Source organism: Melanotaenia boesemani, chromosome 10, assembly GCF_017639745.1.
Source record: "Melanotaenia boesemani isolate fMelBoe1 chromosome 10, fMelBoe1.pri, whole genome shotgun sequence".
In the NCBI taxonomy this organism is placed as follows: Eukaryota; Metazoa; Chordata; class Actinopteri; order Atheriniformes; family Melanotaeniidae; genus Melanotaenia; species Melanotaenia boesemani.
The window spans coordinates 1,300,906-1,321,515 of NC_055691.1; the positions used below are offsets into that span (position 1 = coordinate 1,300,906).

Sequence of the window (20,610 nt, forward strand, 5' to 3'; positions counted from 1 at the left end):
GCTGCTGCTAGAGTTTTAACCAGGACTAAGAGATCTGAACACATCACACCAGTTTTGAAATCTTTACACTGGTTTCCAGTCAGTCACAGAATAGATTTTAAAACCCTTCTGCTTGTTTACAAATCCCAGAATGGTTTAGGCCCAGAATATATCTGTGGTATGTTCAGAGAATATAAACCTAGCAGAGCTCTTAGATCCAAAGACTCTGGTCAACTAGTCCAGACCAGAGTCCAGACCAGAGTCCAGACCAGAGTCCACACCAGGGTCCAGACCAGAGTTCAGGCCAGAGTCCAGACCAGAGTCCAGGCCACAGTAAAGACCCGAGGCCAGACCAGAGTCCAGACCAGAGTCCAGACTAAACATGGAGAAGCAGCATTTAGCTGTTATGCTGCAAACAAATGGAACAAACTGCCAGTGGAGATTAAACTTTCACCAAATGTAGACATTTTTAAATCCAGGTTAAAAACATTTCTTTTCTCATGTCTATGCATGAAATCTACACGCTAACTTTTTAACTTATCTTGTTTTTAATCATTTTAATGTAATTTATTATTTTATTGTGATTATGTGTTGATGCCTTTTACTATTTCTAAATATCTGTAATGTCTTTGTTTTATGTAAAGCACTTTGAATTGTCCTGTACATGAAACGTGCTATATAAATAAACTGCCTTGCCCTGCCTTACTCTTCGCCGTTGCTTGCTTGCTGTGGCCTTTTATAGGGAAGGAGGGCTTCGGCCCCAAGAGGAGAGAGGAAGCGGCGATTCATATGAGCATACATGGTCATCATAGGACGGGAAATCAACACAGACCTCTAGTTTAAATTAAATCTCTAGTTCCTCAAAACGAGATCTTTTAATTTCTTCAATCTCAAAATGATGAATTTCTGCTTATTGCCCCTTTAAGGTTTTAAGTTTTAAAAAGTCGTTGAATAACTTTGTAAGGACTAAACTTGTAATTGCTCTTTTGCTGATCAGTGCCACTTTGTCTCCTATTGCTTATATGCCATAGAAGAATTTTAGGAGAAAATGTTAAAATTCACTCTTAAATTTGCACAAATTTGAAGTCATTATCTTCATTTTTCTGATTTTTTTTAACATCACTTCCATCTTCACTCTAGAAGCGCTGAGATTGTAATCCTGCTTTTTGTCTGTTCCTGCAGAGAAACACACCTGATGCTGAAATTCACTATTAGATATTGTTCCCTCCATGTTTATAAGAAAAGCTGCTTCACACATTCATCCTGCTGACTTGTTACCTTTTAACAACAAAATCCTGAAATGTTCATCTTTCAATGTTATTTATGTTTAGACTGATATTAAAATACATAAAAAAGCTTATTTATTTTTAGAATTAAGTGTTTATTAAACCTAAAGTTACTAAGCTTTTGTTCATATAGAGCAGGTGCATTTAAATAAAATTTAAAGAGGTCCAGTTAGAGAAACTTTTGGAGCCCAGGTGCGGGAGATCATAATGACATATATGAAACTCAGCAGTCGAGCTAAGAATGAAAGTTTAGAGAATTTATATCCAGAAATGTGGATAATGAAGCAGTGAAGGTGCATGGATGGAAGTTATTGTACATATTGTGAATATTTCTCTCACCATCTAGAAGCTGTGAGATTCTCATCCTGCTTTCTGTCTGTTCACCTGCTGACTTTTTACCTTTTAGTTAGTAAATCCTGAACATTTCATCCTTCTTTCTCATGAATATTTGATTTTATAAATATATATGAGGAAATATTTTAACTTATGCTGTTTAAAGAGAAAACTGCTGCTAAACCTGTTTATGTGTTTAGTGCAGGGGTCTGCAGCCTTTCCAATCCAAAGAGCCATTTTTCCCTCAGCCAGCTAAATAAAACTACTTTAGAGCATATTTCTTTTCTTTTTAAATACATGTACATGTACAATGAAAACACTGACTCATCTCAAAATGACCTGGGGTAAGACCCAGTAAATAAAAACTTTCTCCACCTCATGGTTTTATGCCAGTAAAACTGATCCACGCATAAGAAGGTTTTTTTAATGGGGCTGCTCGAATACACTCTCTTGTCTACTCTTTATTATATATATTTTACACATCTCCTCTTTATTTGCGGGCGTTGCCACTGCTCTGCCATGTGAAGTTGAACATGCATGTGGGTCAGACATGGTAACCAAGGAAACGGCTGTTGACACTACCACATGAAAACAAGACTCTTCTACATGTGTATATATATATATATATGTATATATATATACATATATATATGTGCATATATACAAATAAATAAGTACAAAGCATTTTAAAATAAGTAAATTAACAGATAAATAACAGTTGATACAAAATAAATGAAAAATATAAAATAAGGTTGAGGAGAAGGAGAAGAACAGGGAGGACTTTGAACAGAAGCCACAAAGACCAACGGTAGCTCTGAAGGAACTGAAAGCTCCACAACAGAGACTGCTAGATCAGGTGCTCTTTATGGAAGAGTGGCTGGAGAGAAGACACTGTTTACATAATAAATTCGAAAGCACGTTCTGAAGTTGTCTTGTGGTTTTGTGTTTTTTTTTTAGGTGTGGGATGGGACCAGGTGTCCTCACACTTTGCTTAAAGTAATCGTCGAGCCAGATGTCACAGAGGGACCATCCTCCTTTTCGAAGCAGAAAGAAGACATGATCGCCAATGTTCTTGTCTACGACAACCATGTGGAGTTTGCCAGACAGCTAAAGGTCAGGATTCAGCAAAGTCTATTTTCCTATATTGTTTGTTCAGAATTTTTACTTTTGACCTGTTTGTTTTAAACTCCAGCATAATCGTGGCAAGATTAGTTTCTGGCTTTAACAAGTATTTTCACCATTGCCAGTTAACTCAGGCTGCTTTTTAGTGCCTTTTTTGTATTTGAGTGATGACACAAAAATACCTGATGTTCATTTGCTGAGTTCCACATACGGATTGAAATTCTGCACTAATCTTCAACCCCAAATCTAATAACATTTGGACACCGTAAAATGCAAACAAAAACAGAATATAAAAGATTTGAAATCTCATCGATCCATATTTAATTCATAAACATAAACATAGTTTTCACAATGACAATATTTTACATAAAATGGTAAAATGTCTGTTTCATTATCTGATATGTTGTTTAAGCTCTATTGGAAATAAAATATGAGGTGATGATATTTGTAAATCATTGCATTCTGTTTTCATTTACATTTTACACAGTTCCAACATTTTAAAAATGGGGTTAAAGCAGTTTTATGGTGACTTATTCCACACACACCTCAGGCTTTTATAACTCCTGTTTAGATCAGACTTACACCTGACATGTCCATTCAAGTATGCATCTGTGTGTTATCACTAATAAAAACATTTAGTCATTTATACACAAAAACTGTTACTAGAGTAGGGCGCTAACCTTACGGCTGGTAGCCGTGAGGGAGGAGGTGGTTAGGATCTGAATAATTTTACAGGAAACATGGAACAGTAAACGATCCTGGGGCTGCGATATGTAAGATGTGACAGTCCTCACCAAGATGGAAATAGTTCTGTTTTGTATTTGTGGTTGGGAGTAGAGAGAAAGAAAGGGGGAGAGAGGGAAAGAGTGTAGCTGGGAAGCACATCCATCTTAGTTCAGAGCTCTTAGATGACATAATGTCAGCTGATTTACAAGACAAACCACACATACTGTCTCTCTCTTTCTATCCTGGTTAACCAGTCATACTTTTTACAGAGAGGTTTAATCTGTGTTGAACACACCCTGAACCCTGCTCACACACATGTTACACAGGACAAAGCTGCCTACTTCATCATTGGTGACCGCACACTTGAGATGGGCGATAGAACAATCTTAAAATTAGATCACAGTTTAATTTACATTGATCTGTGATAAATGTGAGATGTTTTCAGTTGACATGATAAGAATCTCCCGTTCCACCACATCCCAAAGGTGGTCTGTTAGATTGAAATCTGGTGACTATGGGGGGCCATTGAAGTACAGTTCATTGTCATGTTCAAGGAAGCAGTGGGAGATGATTTGAGCCTTGGGACATGGTGCATTACCGGCTGGAAGTAGCATCAGAAGATCGGAACATTGTGGTCATAAAGGGATAGACATGCTCAGCAACAAAACTCAGGTAGGCGTTGGTGTTTAAACCAGGCCACGCTGGTGTAAAGGGGCCTAGAGTGTGCAAATAAAATATTCCCCACACCACTACGCCACAAGCATCAGCCTACCATGCATCACTCACTCCACCGTCTGAATGTGGAGCAGAGCTGGAGACTCAGGCAGCTTTTCTTCAATCTAGCTTAAAGGTCTGATGCTCATCTTGTACGTGTCTACATGACTACATGTTGCTGAGCTGCTTTCATGTCATTGGCTGATTAGATATTTGTGTTAACAAGCAGTTGAAGACGTAGATCTCAGAAAGTATACGGTGAGTGTATGTGGAGTGATTTTGTGACGTTATGTACTTTATAGGTGTAGCGTTTTCAACAAAGATGTTGGTGACACCGAGTTAAAACCACAAATAAAGACCCTGGAGCTTGGTTGAAGTGTATGTTCAGTCATCACATACAAAAACAAAGTGCATCTACTACATCAAAGGCATATCTTAGCGAAGTAAGCATTGATATCCAGTCTCATCTGTATTAACCACAATATAATGAACTTACGGCATTCCTGCCTGATAATTCAGCACGGATGGCATCTGATAACATTCTTATGGTCTTTCTTGGGATCTTGCTTACAACCGGAAACCGGGAGACCGGAAGTATGTAACCGGAAACTGGAAGTACATTTTATCCACAGTATTTTTAAGACAAAACGTAAAGAAACCATGAATTATTTATTGAAACAATTTGTAACCACCTTTAATATTATTGAAACCTATCAACCTTTTTAACACCAACTCATTTATTTAAAGAAAAGCCTTAAAGGCAACACAATAGGAGTGTTCACTTCATCATATGTGATTTATTTAAAAATTGATTGACACCTTCAAACAGGCTCATGACGTACATCATCCAACCACAAAGAAACAATCAAAGTGTAAACATGGCTGTATTTCCCTATTTATCAGATGATCAAAAGGTTTACACAACCCCCTTCTGATCAGAGCAAACATTATTTGACCCTACTACTCCTTATTTAACAATTGTCACTACTGGGTGTCAGAATTTTTTTCCAGGAGCAAGTATTTTCTTTGGCACTGCTATCAAGATGGAAATTCAAGTACTGCGACAGCCTTACTTCTCTGTGAGAGCCTAAAATAGTACCTGTCTGAACCTCGATGTATTAAGTTATCCAGCCTCTTCATAGCTTCATTACAGTATTTAAAGGTCTTTGTTCTCTAATGATGCAATGTTATGTTATCTTTTTCTTGTTTAAACAACCTATAATCAGCAGCCACAGGAAACGTTTATTCTTTGGCTTGCAAGGACAGACACCCTATAATAGGTCTGCAACTAATGACTATTCTGATGGTCGATTAGTCACCGACTATTAAAACGACTAGTCGACCAATCGGATTATGTATCTCATGATTATTATAAATGGATCTTATTTCACTTTCAGCCTTAAAATCTTGCATGAAGTTATGTAAGTCCAACGTGCCTCCTCTTTAAATGTTCGAGCATTGCAGACGTATTTCCGTGGTACACAAGGTCCGCTTTACAAATCTCACATGTATTTATTTTATTTTGTATGTTTAACGTGAAGTTATCCCAGACTTTTGACGTTCTCCGCCGCCGTTTTGTTCCCTAGTCCTCCGCCATATTGTTCCCCTGGCGGACTTTATTGCGCATGTGCAACTCTCAGCAGAGATAAGAAAAGAAGACGATGTCTCACTGTAGTTTTTTTTCCCCCTCTTTGCGCATGTGCATTGTGTAACTCTCAGCAGAGATAGGATTAGAAGACGATGTCTCACTCTGTAGTTTTTTTTTCCCACGACAATAGTCGACGGCTAAATTCGTTGTCGACTATTTTTATTGTCAACTATTGTTGAGAACGTCGACTAATCGTTGCAGCCCTACCCTATAATAATCACAAATAACTCTAAAAGGGCAAATTAGTGAACAACGGCCTTGGAAGCCACACTTCCAGACCACCTACTGCAGGGCTAATCACACACAACCATGCATGACCGTGCGTGACAGCTGACATCCGTGCGCTGAGTTAACACCACGCTTAACATGGCGCTGTCGAAGTCGGCCGCCGTCGCGACTGCTCCTACCACTTTTCTTTGTTTTAATTTCTACTTCATGGAACCGACAAACTGATATCATGGAGTGCATTTGTTACAATAGAGATACTCTTATTTCCATTGGTGTACAATGTACTCACAATTCGTCGTTTTTAACCCCGGATCCGAGTTGGCTGAAGGAGATCCTGAGGGAGAACAAAGGACGGGACCCGAAATGGAGACCCCGGGGGAAACGAGCCGGCGTCAGGAACAGGCTGAGAGCTCGTGCACACCGCACACCGCTGCCCAGTATTCTGCTCGCCAACGTCCAGTCTCTGGAAAATAAGCTCGATGACCTCAGGGCCAGGGTAAAGTTCCAGAGAGACATTCGGGACTGCAATCTCCTCTGCTTCACCGAGACATGGCTGAACCCAGCGGTGCTGGACCACGCCATCCAGCCGGCCGAGTTCTTCTCGGTTCACCGCATGGACAGAACACAGGACTCGGGAAAGTCAAGGGGAGGCGGCGTGTGTTTAATGGTGAACAGTAGCTGGTGCAACAGCGCGAGCATTGTTCCTCTCACTCGCTCCTGCACACCCAACCTGGAACTATTAACCATCAAATGTCGTCCTTTTTATCTACCTCGGGAGTTTACATCGGTCATAGTCAGCGCCGTTTATACTCCACCTCAGGCGAACACGGACACTGCTTTATGCGAGCTGCATGAAGCACTCACACAGCACCAGACACAACACCGAGACGCTGCGCTTATTGTGGCGGGGGATTTTAACAGTGCCAACCTCAAACGCGCAGCGCCAAACTTTTATGAGCACATCAGCTGCCCCACCAGGGGTGAAAGGACACTGGACCACTGTTACACTACAGTGCGGGACAGTTATAAGGCTCAATCTCGCCCTCCGTTTGGGAAATCCGACCACGCTGCCATCTTCCTCATGCCAAAATATAAACAAAGGCTCAAGCAGGAAGTTCCGGCTCGGAGGGAGGTGTCACGCTGGACGGACCAATCGGAGGCCGCTCTGCAGGACGCTCTAGATGACGCAGACTGGGACATGTTCCGGCGCAGCTCCGATGACGTCAACATGTTTACGGAAGCGGTTGTGGGATTTGTAGGAAAACTGGTGGACGACACGGTTAAGAAGACCACCATCAGAACTTTTCCGAATCAGAAGCCGTGGGTGGATAAATCCGTCCGCGATGCTTTGAGATCCCGGTCCGCGCCGTATAACACGGGGCTCGCCAGGGGAAACATGGACGAGTACAAAACCGCGTCCTACAGCGTGCGCAGAGTGGTGAAGGAGGCGAAACAGCGCTACGCACAGAAACTAGAGTCACAGTTCCAACAGAGTGGCTCTAGGAGTCTGTGGCAGGGACTGAGAAACATGACGGACTATAAAGCACCATCTTCCAGATCGGTGGGTGGAGACGCTTCTCTGGCAGACGAGCTGAACACCTTTTATGCTCGCTTCGAGGCTGCAGCTCGCAGCGCTAACAGCGTTAGCAGCGCTAACGTCGCCAAGGGCAGCACACCTCTGGAGCTCCCCGGAGAAGCTAACTCATTCACCATCTCAGAGCACGATGTGAGAAAGGCATTCCGGAGAGTGAACACGAGAAAAGCAGCAGGACCAGATGGCATCACAGGTCGAGTCCTGAAGACCTGCGCCAACCAGCTTACTCCTGTGTTTACTGAGATCTTCAACCTCTCCCTGGATCAGTCTGTCATCCCGACGTGCTTCAAACAGTCCGTCATTGTTCCAGTCCCGAAGAAACCTCAGCCTGCCTGCCACAACGACTACCGCCCAGTTGCACTCACCTCGGTAGTGATGAAGTGCTTCGAAAGGCTCGTCAGAGACTTCATCACTTCTTCCCTGCCGGCCACCCTGGACCCTCTACAGTTTGCGTACCGTCGTAACCGATCTACAGCAGACGCCATCGTACACCTCCATCACACAGCACTCAACCATCTGGACAACGGAAAGGGGAATTATGTGAAAATGCTGTTTGTTGACTACAGTTCAGCGTTCAACACCATAATCCCCTCCACACTCACGACTAAGATGGAGATCCTAGGCCTCAGCCCATCCCTGTGTCGCTGGATCTCCAACTTCCTAACAGACAGATCACAGGTGGTACGGTTGGGCAGCCATGTCTCAACCTCTATCACCGTCAGCACTGGAGCCCCCCAGGGCTGTGTTCTGAGCCCCCTGCTGTACTCCTTATACACTTACGACTGTGTAGCCACTTCCAGCTCAACCAACATCATTAAGTTTGCAGACGACACTGTGGTGTTGGGCCTGATCTCTAACAACGACGAGACGGCATACCTAGAGGAGGTTAGAAACCTGGAATTATGGTGCCAGGTCAACAACCTCCTCCTCAACGTCAGCAAGACTAAGGAGCTGATAGTGGACTTCAGTACTAAGCAGGAGAGGAATTACTAGCCCCCGAACATCAACGGGACCCCAGTGGAGAGAGTGGACAGTTTCCGGTACCTAGGTGTTCACATCACGCAGGATCTGACATGGTCCTGTCATGTTAACACCGTGGTGAAGAAGGCCCGACAGCGTCTCTTTCATCTCAGACGCCTGAAGGACTTCAAACTGCCCTCAAGGGTGCTAAGGACTTTTTACACCTGCACCATTGAGAGCACCCTGGCGGGAAATATCACAGCCTGGTTCGGGAACAGCACCAAACAGGACAGGCGAGCTCTTCAGAGGGTGGTAAGATCAGCAGAGCGTACCATCCGTATGGAGCTTCCTGACCTAGACACTGTATACAGCAAGCGGTGCTGGACCAGAGCCAGGAAGATAGTGAAGGACCTCAGCCATCCCAACAATGGACTCTTCTCCCTGTTGCGGTCAGGGAAACGTTTCCGTTCCTTGAAAGTAAGCACTGAGCGAATGAGGAGGAGCTTCTTCCCGCAGGCCGTTCGGGCCCTGAACCAGAACGCCAGTACCTGGACACTGTAGACTCTATACACACAACATCTACCTCGGCTGACTGCTGCACACGACACGTTGGCATTTTTACAGACACTTGTCACTTTCCCTCTGCACACAGACACTTTCGGACTCTCAAGCCTTGCACATTTATACTTTATATTTGACATGTTTTACATTCTCTACATTGCAGATATGTTTATATATGGTTTACATTTTTCTTACATTTCATATACATTATATATTTTTTATATATTTTTATTTTTATTTTATTTATTTTTTTTGGAATCCTATATTTTTGCTATATGCATTTTATTTTATTTTACTATTTCTACCCCCCCCCCCCCCCCAAGCGTGAAGCTGCCAAGATGCCATTGGTCACCAGTTTTGCCATATTTCAGAGCTGCAACATCACTGGAGTGCCAAGAAGCACAAGGTGTGCAATACTCAGGGACATGGCCAAGGTAAGGAAGGCTGAAAAACGACCACCACTGAACAAGACACACAAGATAAAACGTCAAGACTGGGCTAAGAAATATCATAAGACTGATTTTTCTAAGGTTTTATGGACTGATGAAATGAGAGTGAGTCTTGATGGGCCAGATGGATGGGCCCGTGGCTGGATCAGAACAGGGCAGAGAGCTCCACTCTGACTCAGACGCCAGCAAGGTGGAGGTGGGATACTGGTATGGGCTGGTATCATCAAAGATGAGCTTGTGGGACCTTTTCGGGTTGAGGATGGAGTCAAGCTCAACTCCCAGTCCTACTGCCAGTTTCTGGAAGACACCCTCTTCAAGCAGTGGTACAGGAAGAAGTCAGCACCGTTCAAGAAAAACATGATTTTCATGCAGGACAATGCTCCATCACACGCATCCAAGTACTCCACTGCGTGGCTGGCCAGAAAAGGTCTAAAAGAAGTAAAAATAATGACATGGCCTCCTTGTTCACCTGATGTTAACCCCATAGAGAACCTGTGGTCCCTCATCAAATGTGAGATCTACAGGGAGGGAAAACAGTACACCTCTCTGAACAGGGTCTGGGAGGCTGTGGTTGCTGCTGCACGCAATGTTGATCGTGAACAGATCAAGACACTGACAGAATCTATGGATGGCAGGCTTTTGAGTGTCCTCGCAAAGAAAGGTGGTTATATTGGTCACTGATTTGTTTTGTTTTGTTTTTGTGAAATGGGTATATATTTGGTTTTTGTTAAGTTGCCTTTTTTAATTATGCACAGTAATAGTCGCCTGCACACACAGAAATATCCTCCTAAGATACTAAAACTAAAAAAGCCCCACTCCAACTTCCAAAAATATTCAGCTTTGATATTTATGAGTCTTTTGTGTTCATTGCGAACATAGTTGTTGTTCTATAATAAAATTAATCTTCAAAAATACAACTTGCCTAATAATTCTGCACACCCTGTATGTTTATTGTTACTAATTACTGTAATTATTATTTTAACATAGTTAATAATAACATGATTAAGGTTAGCCTTTGGTTTTCTGTCAATGTCCTACCTTAGGCTAGTTTGGCTTTTTCATTTCACGAACGGTAAGCACTACATCTACATGTCCACATGTTGTCAACGCCATAGCTCCGCCCCCTGGAAACAGGAAGTACCACATTTTTTTTACCACTGAACACATTAAAAACCCACTCAAACTCACCAGTATCATCCTTGATGAACTCATGATTCACAATATAACAAAATTCTTACACCATCATGATTGAAATGGCTGCCTGTGAGGTTTCAGTCCCTCGCCATCAAACAGGAAGTGGCTATAACTCTGGACTTGGTTGACCAAAGGATGTAATATTTGGCAGTTGTCATTAAAGTCCAACCTGAACATTTCAGTACATGAACAAAGACAATAGCGCCACCTAGTGGCCATGTTGGTATCTGTAGATATTAAAACCATGCTTTTGTTTGTATTTATTTCCCACAACTTCTCTTAAACAAGGTCATGAACACTTTTGATGTCATTATTGGGCCCATTGATGTACCAGGTGATCCTCAGAGAGAGACAATGACCACCCAAGGCAGAAAACATGGTGATGTGTGAGCTTATGGCTGCAAGCGAAAGCGACCGGCTGGGGTAGGGAGGTTGCCGGCTGATGGGGCGGTGCAATAGGCTGGAGCGGCGCCAGAGGTGCGAGGGCCTTATTATTATTATTATTATTATTATTATTATTATTATTATTATTATTATTTATTAGTCTTTTGTGTTCATTGCGAACATAGTTGTTGTTCTATAATAAAATTAATCCTCAAAAATACAACTTGCCTAATAATTATGCACAACCTGTATAGTAGCTGTGTACAACAGAAGGGATGGAAGATATAATAGTCCAGTATAACTGAAAGAAACAGCAAACATTAAACAACGGTCCAGTTTTGGAAAAGTAAGGCGTTGATTAATATTTTTCCATCATTCCTCAACCATGTTGAAGAAAACACAACCGGGGGTTACGGATTATGTGTTAAAATAAGAATATACTTTCAACCTTGCTTTTATGTAGACACCTAGCTCTGTTGTTTGTGTAATTGTTTATGTATGTGCATCTCTTACCAGAGGATTCTACTAGGAAGCGCATTAGAGAAATCAGACCAAACTGGGTTCCTAAATTTGTAGGGTATAAACAAAACAATAGACATGGAACAATAGAGGAGATCACTAGCTACGTTTACCTGGACAAATAATTCATCTATCTGACTGAAATCAATCTGAGGAGATTCCTGCCGACATGTTTACATGGGCGCTAGATAAAGTGATCTGATACACTTTCAGTATTTAAATGATGGACAGATTTAATACAATCCCAACGTGTTTGGCATGCGGAGCGCCTACTATTTGTACCACAAAACGATCGGAATGAGTGTATACATGGTTATTTTTCCTGCTTATCCGATCGAGAAAAGGTTTAAACCACCCTTCCCGACTGGATTGAAAATTCTTTTTGTTTCAAGGCTGAACGGATCAGCTGACATGTTTGCATGACACAGTTTTATTTTGATTGGACATTTGATTGGATTGAAAGTGCTCCATCTAAGCGTAGCTAATGCTTGGTTAATTTTGAGAACAGAGGAAATAACAGCAGCGGTATAATAAATGATTGACTACAGGCCCATAGCACCTCACATCTGTGGTGATGAAATGTTTTGAGAGACTGATAAAGACTTTCATCACCTCCACACTGCCCTCAACCCTGGATCCACTACAGTTTGCTTACAGGCCAAACAGATCCACGGACGACGCCATAGCCCTCCTCCTCCACAAGACCCTCTCCCACGTGGACACTGGTAAGGGGAACTATGTGAGAGTGCTGTTTGTTGATTACAGCTCAGCATTTAATACCATAGTCCCCTCCAGACTAGTGTCAAAGCTGTATGACCTAAGAGTGAATCCTTCACTATGCAGGTGGGTCCACAGCTTCCTGACCGGACGACCACAGGTGGTTAGGCTGGGTCACCACTCCTCATCTCCCCTCACCCTCAACATAGGATCCCCCCAGGGCTGTGTGCTCAGCCCCCTGCTGTACTCACTGTACACTCATGACTGTGAGGCCACTTCAGACTCAAATGCCATCATAAAGTTTGCTGACGACACAGCCGTTGTAGGACTGATCTCCCACAACGACGAGACTGCCTACAGGAGGGAGGTCTCCCACCTGGAGGTCTGGTGCCAGGAGAACCATCTCCTGTTAAATGTCAGCAAAACAAAAGAGCTGATAGTGGACTTCAGGAAACAGCAGAGGAGCCTCCATCCACTCCTCATCAGTGGCTCTGAGGTGGAACGTGTGGACACTTTCAGGTACCTGGGAGTGACCATATCACAAGACCTGACCTGGACTCAGCACACCACAACAACTGTGAAGAAGGCCAGACAGCGTCTGTTCCTCCTCAGACGACTGAGAGACTCTAAGCTCCCTCTCAGGGTGCTCAAGAACTTTTAAACCTGCACCATTGAGAGCATCCTGTGCGGGAGCATCACCACGTGGATGGGGAACTGCACAAAGCAGGACCTCTTGGCCCTAAAAAGGGTGGTCCGAGCAGCTGAGCGGACCACCAGAACAACTCTCCCCAACCTGCAGGACATTTATGTGGAACGTTGCAGGTCAAGGGCTAAGAGGATCCTCAGTCAGCCCAGCCACCCCGCACACTCTCTCTTCTCTCCACTGCCATCAGGCCAGCGCTTCCGCTGCCTGAGGACTAAGACTGAGAGGCTGAAGAAGAGTTTCTTCCCCCTGGCTGTCCGCGTGCTCAACTCTGAGCACTGAACAGAACAAAAGCCACTTCTCACTCCTATTTGCACATGTAAATATGTATGTAAATATACATAAGTATGCTGCTATTCTTTTATCTTATTTAAAACTCAAGATTTACCTTTTTTTATTCTATTCTATTTTTATTCTATTTTATAAATATTTAGCTTATTCTTTTTATTCTTTAAGGATTGCAGGTACAGAATACACATTTCACTGTACAATTGTACTATGTATAACTGTGCATGTGACAAATAAACCTCTTTGACTTTGACTTGACTTTATAGGGATCCTACAACAACCACATAGGTCTTTGAAGCTTTCCGTCATTTGTACCAGTGCTGACCAGGTGACCTTACAACTGGTCAAATTGGTACTTGCATATTGCAGGACTCAGCGTTAATTTATGAGGATTACACTTCAAGCAAACACTCCCTTTCTCTTAAGAACAAGAACAGATTGCAGGGGATTGTTAGACTATGTTAGACTTTTTTTTTTTTTTTGCCTAAACCTCAAACAACTTCAGTCTTGCTCAGAACTACCAAATATTCAAAGTCTTAACCTTTTACGTCAGCTGAAGTCCTCCTCTTGCTGTTTTGACATCCTGCCCACATGTTTTTTTCAAAAAGGTTTCAAAGCCTGTGGAGCCAGATCTGGTCCAGATTGTAAGCTTGTCTTTGGTTTGAGGCGTCCTTCCAGAGCCTCTGAAAGTAGCTGTAATCAAACTCCTGCTAACAAGGGACAGTCTAGATTAAGAGGCAAATTAACAACAACAGGCTGATCTCAAATCTTCAATTTTTAAGTAAAATCATGAAAAAAGCATGTGCATGAACTTTCCTAATTTAAACAAAAACTAAACTGAGGTGATGGTTTTTGGAGCCAAAGAGAAACGATTAAAGTTAAACCACAGAGCTGCAGTCTATACACCTAAAAACCACCACCTTAAGAACATATCAAGGGTAAAAGATGTGATGTGTCAGCAGGACCTGGAAAAACTAGTCCAGCTTCCATCTTTAGTCGGCTTGATTATTGTAACTGTGTTTTTACAGGTTCTACCTAAAACATCAGTCAGACACCTGCAGCTGATCCAGAACTCTGCTGCTCCAGTCCTCACTAAGACCAAGAAAGTGGACCACATCAGTCCAGCTCTGAGGTCTTTACACTGGCTGCAGGTCCGTCAGAGGATAGACTTTAAAGTTCTGCTGCTGGTCTAGAAAGCTCTGAATGGTTTAGGACCAACATACATCAGAGACCTCTTGACCCAGTATGAACCTACCAGAACCCTCAGGTCATCTGGATCCAGTTTCTTATCAGTTCCAGAGTCAGAACCAGACATGGAGAAACACAATTCAAGACATGCCTTTTAATAGCCAGCTTGATGACTTAATTTTTTTTTATGAAAGAAGAGGAAAAAAAATCACAAAAAGTTTTCCATAAAAGAAATTTTGGGTTACTGGGGAATTACATTTCAATCGGCCAGCTTCAGAATGAGTTCAGAACTTGCATGATGGTCTGCAACTTATCAGCCTAGGTGATTACATGAGTCACTTTTATTCCAATTAGACGTCAGGAGAAGAAGAACAACAAAACATAATAAATACTAAATCAGACTCCATCATAGAGTCAATATGACATTTTCTTTTTAAAGATGAGGATATTTCACTTTCCTACATATCTTTGGTAGCTGAGTTTTTTTCACCTCTCCGTCTTGATCTTTGGGTGTAAATGGACTCTAGCCAGGTTTCTAAACAGGGAGTTTCTGCACCTGGCTGTTTTTCTTTTCTCCACAGTGACCTCTTTTAAGCACATTAAATGAAGGGACCCTTCTTTTTCTTTTTTTAAAGAGTGAATATAAGGCTGTATATAACAGTACAATCCACTAAGCTCAATAATACAAGCACACAAACTAATGGCAAGCATTTTATGGAAAGGCATATAAGTTGATTAAAAAATGAACCCCAAAAAAGAAAACATTATTCTGTAAAATGTTTATAGCAGTTTTTTTGCAGGTGACATTTTTGCCCTTAATGACTCCAGAGGGTAGTAATTTTCTTTTTACATTGTTTTGCTAACCTATTACAGAAATTAGTTGTTAATAAGTTGAATTTTGAAGTGTGTTAAGAGAGACTTGTTGCATATGGCATAAATCTGCCGTTGTGTTGTGTTGTGTTGTGTTGTGTTGTGTTGTGTTGTGTTGTGTTGTGGCTAACTGTGAAGTGCTGTGGGTAGCTGTGTACTTATTTTGTATTGCTGTGACACTCCTAGGCCACCGTATGTTTGCCAAATTGCTTTCACATTTCCCACCATTAGCTTATTGTTGGTCAGATCAGTAGTTGGCCTCAGCAAGAATAAAACCTCAGCTGGAATCTTCTGGCATGCCATGCTCATGCACCATGCTTTCACCCAGAGTTACAGCTTTAAAATGTGCGTTGTACATTCGTAAGGGTCCATGTAGGTCAGTTGTATGTTCATTTATACATGCTGATTGTGTTTATGTGTCTTTCTGCCTGAGTAAATTGGTTTCAGCTCAAGATTCAGGAGATAGTTTTTAAATGCATCCTCACAAAGTTGCACACTGATCTGCACTCAGTATTCATGCTTCCCATTAGGCTGTTGGTATGTTTGACCTGTAATCACTTGAACATTTACAGCTTTTCCTTATAAACTGAGTGTCAACAAAGATAGAAATGGCAAAGAAATCAAATACAGAGGCAAAGTGTGGGAAAGAGAAGTGAACGGATTTATTCCTGCATGTGGAGGATTTGTTAGGTGTTTGGCTAAGAGCTATAAAATTAAGATTAAGTTATTTTAGATCCAGATTAGAGTTATCTGCACAGCACCAGTGATTTAGAGGAGACATCTCTTTGTTTCCATGGCAGTGACATCAATCTGATCGACATGAGACTGATTATTGTTGCTTACTTTTGCTAGCGCATCCAAGGAAAACACTTTCTGGTAAATATGTGCCAGTGTGAACCATGAACCGCTAGTTTCCTCCTTCTCAGCTGAACGATAAACGCAACAAGCGAGACGGTGCGACAGAAAAGCCGATCAGCTGATCACCGACAGCCATCGTGATTCACAACAGGAGAGGGAGGGGGTGAGGAAGCTGCCATGCCGTGCAGACAACCAGAGCAGTGACGTTTGTGCAAACTACGTGAAGTTTTTAAAAAAATGCAGGAACAGTGCGGGTGCTGAACCCTGTCATCAGTAAAGTGTGTGTTAAAGCATCCTCATCTCCCACCGGTGTGACGCCCTCAAATCCATGCATAGAGCCAGTCGACTCACTTTTTTTTACACCTCGGTGTCTCGCCATCGTTAATGACGGATGCTGCACATGAGTTAAATGTATAAAAACTTTACGCAATTAATCACATAAATTAGTTAATGTGTTATTTTTGAAAGCCTTAATAAAAACAGAATGCAATAATAAGAAAATCTCAGAAGCTCATGTTTCATTCCCAGAAGAACATAAACAACATATCAGGTGTTTGAGACGTTTTATAATTTCATGGAAAATATGAACTCATTTTGAATTTGATGGCAGAACACAGTAAAATGACTGGGTATAACAGGAGCTTTTAACACAAGCTCTAAACATATACCAGAGTAGTTAGCTGGTATTGCTACTGTTCCATCAGTTTTGCTGTGTGTTTTCTCAGTGAACTGCTCTTTTCTGGATGAAAACTACTAGTTAGCATTACAGGATTACATAACGCAGTTTTTAAGGTAAAAAGCATTTAGGTTTTGTTCAAGGTTTCCTCAGATGATAGATAGACCTGCGTTGACCATCTCTCCAGTCCAGAGAATTCAATTTTAGCCTTGAATCTTTTCACATCATAAACTTCTTTAACTCAGAATAACAAGTTGTTTGTCTTCCAACCCTCCCCTATCTTATCTCATCTGTTCATCAGTTGTTTATTTTCACTTTCTCCTGACTTCACCATTCTTCTTTTATTCTATTCTATTCTATTCTATTATATTCTGTTCTATTCTACAGTCATTTAGCAGACGCTTTTCTCCAAAGCAACTTACATCTGAGAGTAAGAACAACACAAGCAAGAATTCAACCAGGAAGGACGTCATTAAGTGGTAGTCAGACTGCGGGAGTCCAGGTGGACCCAGGTGGACCCAGGTGGACCCAGGTGGACCAGATGCTGTGTGTAGGGTTAGAGACGGGGCTTTTTTTTTCTTTGTCTTTTAAGGGCTGTCAAAATGAACATGTTAATGGAAAGAGACAAATTTGACCCACTCAGTCATGACACATGACATTCTGGTCCACACTCCTTACCAGATGATGGTGTTAATGGCCAAATAGTGTAGATGTCCTGATAATTTAATTTTACAGTTAATTAATCATAAAGGTCAGCAGATAACATTAATAACAGCAGATAAGCAACTTCTGCACGAAACAAAGTCAGTTACACGACGTCGGTGTGCTACGCTTGTGTTGCTGCCTGTTCCCTGCGAGCTGTAGAAGGTTGTGTTAGAGAAGGAAAGTGCGGCAGAGGACGAATGATTCCCTCCACACAAACAGTTAATTATCTATGTCTGATTTCAGTGATTATAAAAAAATGAAAGAAGACAAAGGTGTTATTGTTGAGGACTTAAAAAGTTGTTGTAAAAGAAGGAAAGCCATCCATTATGTTTCACCCCCTGCAGGATAACACCAGCATTTTATTTCAAGGTAAATCTTCAGTAACTGAGTTAAACGACGTTAACTAACAACACTTCTGCTTTTGTCATGGCCTAACAAGCCAGGTTATGTCAGTAACTTTGAAATAAGATGTTGTTGTGTCAGTTGCAGTTTTGTAATGGATTTACAGCACGAGACACATTCAGAGTTTCGCTCTTCAAAAGTCAGTTTGATACCTTTAAATATCAGTGCAATGGGCTGTAGAAGAAACAGCATTTAATTCCAGATATCCTGTTTATTTATTTCCACTGTTCCAGTAGTATTCTTGTTTTTTTCTGTGCTTTTTAATTCTCTACTCAGGTTTTATAAGCTGTTTACAGAAAGAATCCTCCCAAGTCCAGAGAGAGGCCCTGTGGCCTTCACCTGTTTCCTCTGAGAGAAATCTAGAGTTGATATGGAGTATTTATTTACTGTTTACAGGGCAGAGGGGATGTAGTTGGAATCAAACCTTTTGGTTTCTTTGTTTCTATATTATTTTGTTCACGTAAAAACTTACAAATAAATAAAACTTATAGACCTATAAGGAGTATTATTGTAATTTTACACATTTCTAGTTTTGTAAAATTAATTAACACATAATAATAATCATGAAATCATGATTATTTCTTTGACAATAATCATACCAAGAAAATACTTGGAATGTTGTTGGGCTACACACCAAGAAAACAAGAAGCAGAAGCTGTTGCGTCTATGAAGTGTCTGATTGTGACTGAGATGGAAGAATCTGAAAACCTCTTGGTCTTTAGATGGGAAGTTTGAAATTTAAAATGACAAAGAATAAAAATGCTGCAATTTGTTAAAAGGAGTTTTCAACGCACCTCTAGCCTGAAGACCATCTCTACGATTTCAGGCTTAATACCTAATATTACCCACCGATCCTATGATTAATCACATTACAAATTCACAGCCCTAGTTTATTTATAAGGTTTTGAACAAATTTTTCCACCTAAAGTTTTTCCTGTTTGGTTTATTTCCTATTGCTTATACATTTGAAAATCTTGTGTTTTATGCACTAAAAAGGTCATTTTTAGTGTGTGTTTGCCTGTAATTGATCTAATGAAAAATCTGATGAGGCTTTAAAGTACTAACAGGGTCAGTGCTTTGACAAACCAGTGTACTGTTCCCTGTTTCTGTGTAACTGCAGGCTTGATATGATGACCTCAGGTTAACCTTCATGTCCAGCATTGTAGCCGTTTCTACACACTGCTCTTGATGAATGTGACCTGTGGGTTTTATGTTGGCGTTCTCCCAGTGATCTCTGCTCATCCCAAACAGCTTCAGCTCATCATCTCATTTTTAGCACTCACGATTGACTAAGTGGACATTTTCATGTCATCGGAGGTTTTTGATGGGTCCATCTCTAATATGGAGGGCTTTTTACTCTGACACCGTTTCCCGTTTAGTGAACACAGCTCTGAGGAAAATGAGGCTTCTTGTTTGCCTGTAGGCTCAAACGTCCTCCAAAAAGCCGTCAACCACAACGGAAATGCTGCTTCTCCTGGCACTTGAGAAGCCAGCAAAGCATTTCTTTAACAGCTTTGAGTTCAGTTCAGTGTTCTCGCAAATGCGTCTTTATCCTCTCTCATCCCTGCTGAACTTCTGATGTACAGATGATTTATTTGGATAATAAAGCTTTGGTCATATTTATCTGTATGAGTGGGTGCAATGTCGGATCTGAAAAGCTAAGTTGTTTTATTAGCCTTTTTATCAACATCATCTGCCTTTTGGAACAAATCCTGTAGCAAAGCAAAAGTTTTTTTATTCTTACTTGATTTTAATTGCTCAACAGTTTGAGACGTCCTTTCCTGCATTTTGTTGATCAAATAATGAACCAAATGTTAAAATTTAAGTTTACGGGTATGGACTACAGTCCATCCACAACTTGACTTGGTTTGTTTTTTACTACTGCTGTATATTTAATCTAAAATGAGGTGTACTCCACCATGTCGCATCCCTGTTCCGCGCTGAGTTGATGTTCTGGTACAAAGAGGCTGCTGTAGAGTCACACTGTATTTGTCTGGCTTTTAAAGCCCATTTCCTGCTGTGCCATAAAGAGGCCAGAGTGAAATGAACAGTTTCTTCTTCTCAGCGAGGGCACGTTTTTTTGGCTGCTTTATTGAGCAGTGGCTCAACTAGAAGCTGAGGAAGCCTACAGCCATCTTTTGAATTTTAAGGAATCTCTTCTTACAGAGCAGCCAAGCAGCACTAATACCATGAGACAGCAGCGGCAGCATCTTGGCTGTCAGGGGGTGGGCGGACAGTAGTGTTTGGTTTTCATACAGATCAAGTACTTGCACAAGATGCCATGGGCTGCTCCACTCTGTTTCCTTTTCCCTCTTTTATTTTTTTAAAGGAAAATGGTTTGTTTGAAGGGAAGCTGCAGGGAACCATTTTCTGTTAGATCAGTGTGTGACCCCTTTGCACATGTTAATGTAAACAGAATGCCCATTTTACCTATTCTGGTCTTAGATGACTAACAGAAATAGTCTGAGAGAGCTGAAAGCTGTTCAGCAAGCTCTAATCTAAATAT

The 20,610-nt window shown here is 41.5% G+C and overlaps 1 protein-coding gene across 10 annotated transcripts in view; it reads left to right on the top strand.

Annotated features, from left to right (window-relative positions):
• pot1 (protection of telomeres 1 homolog) overlaps window positions 1-20,610 on the top strand; it is a 93,158-nt gene that overhangs the window by 44,107 nt on the left and 28,441 nt on the right. For 9 of the 10 annotated variants that reach the window (XM_041996929.1, XM_041996930.1, XM_041996939.1 and 6 more), the window contains one exon: window positions 2,556-2,711. The exons of the other annotated variant lie outside the window; for it this stretch is intronic. In XM_041996929.1, the coding sequence (XP_041852863.1) occupies window positions 2,556-2,711 (156 nt within the window). The remainder of the gene's footprint in view (window positions 1-2,555; window positions 2,712-20,610) is intronic. 10 annotated transcript variants of the gene reach the window in all.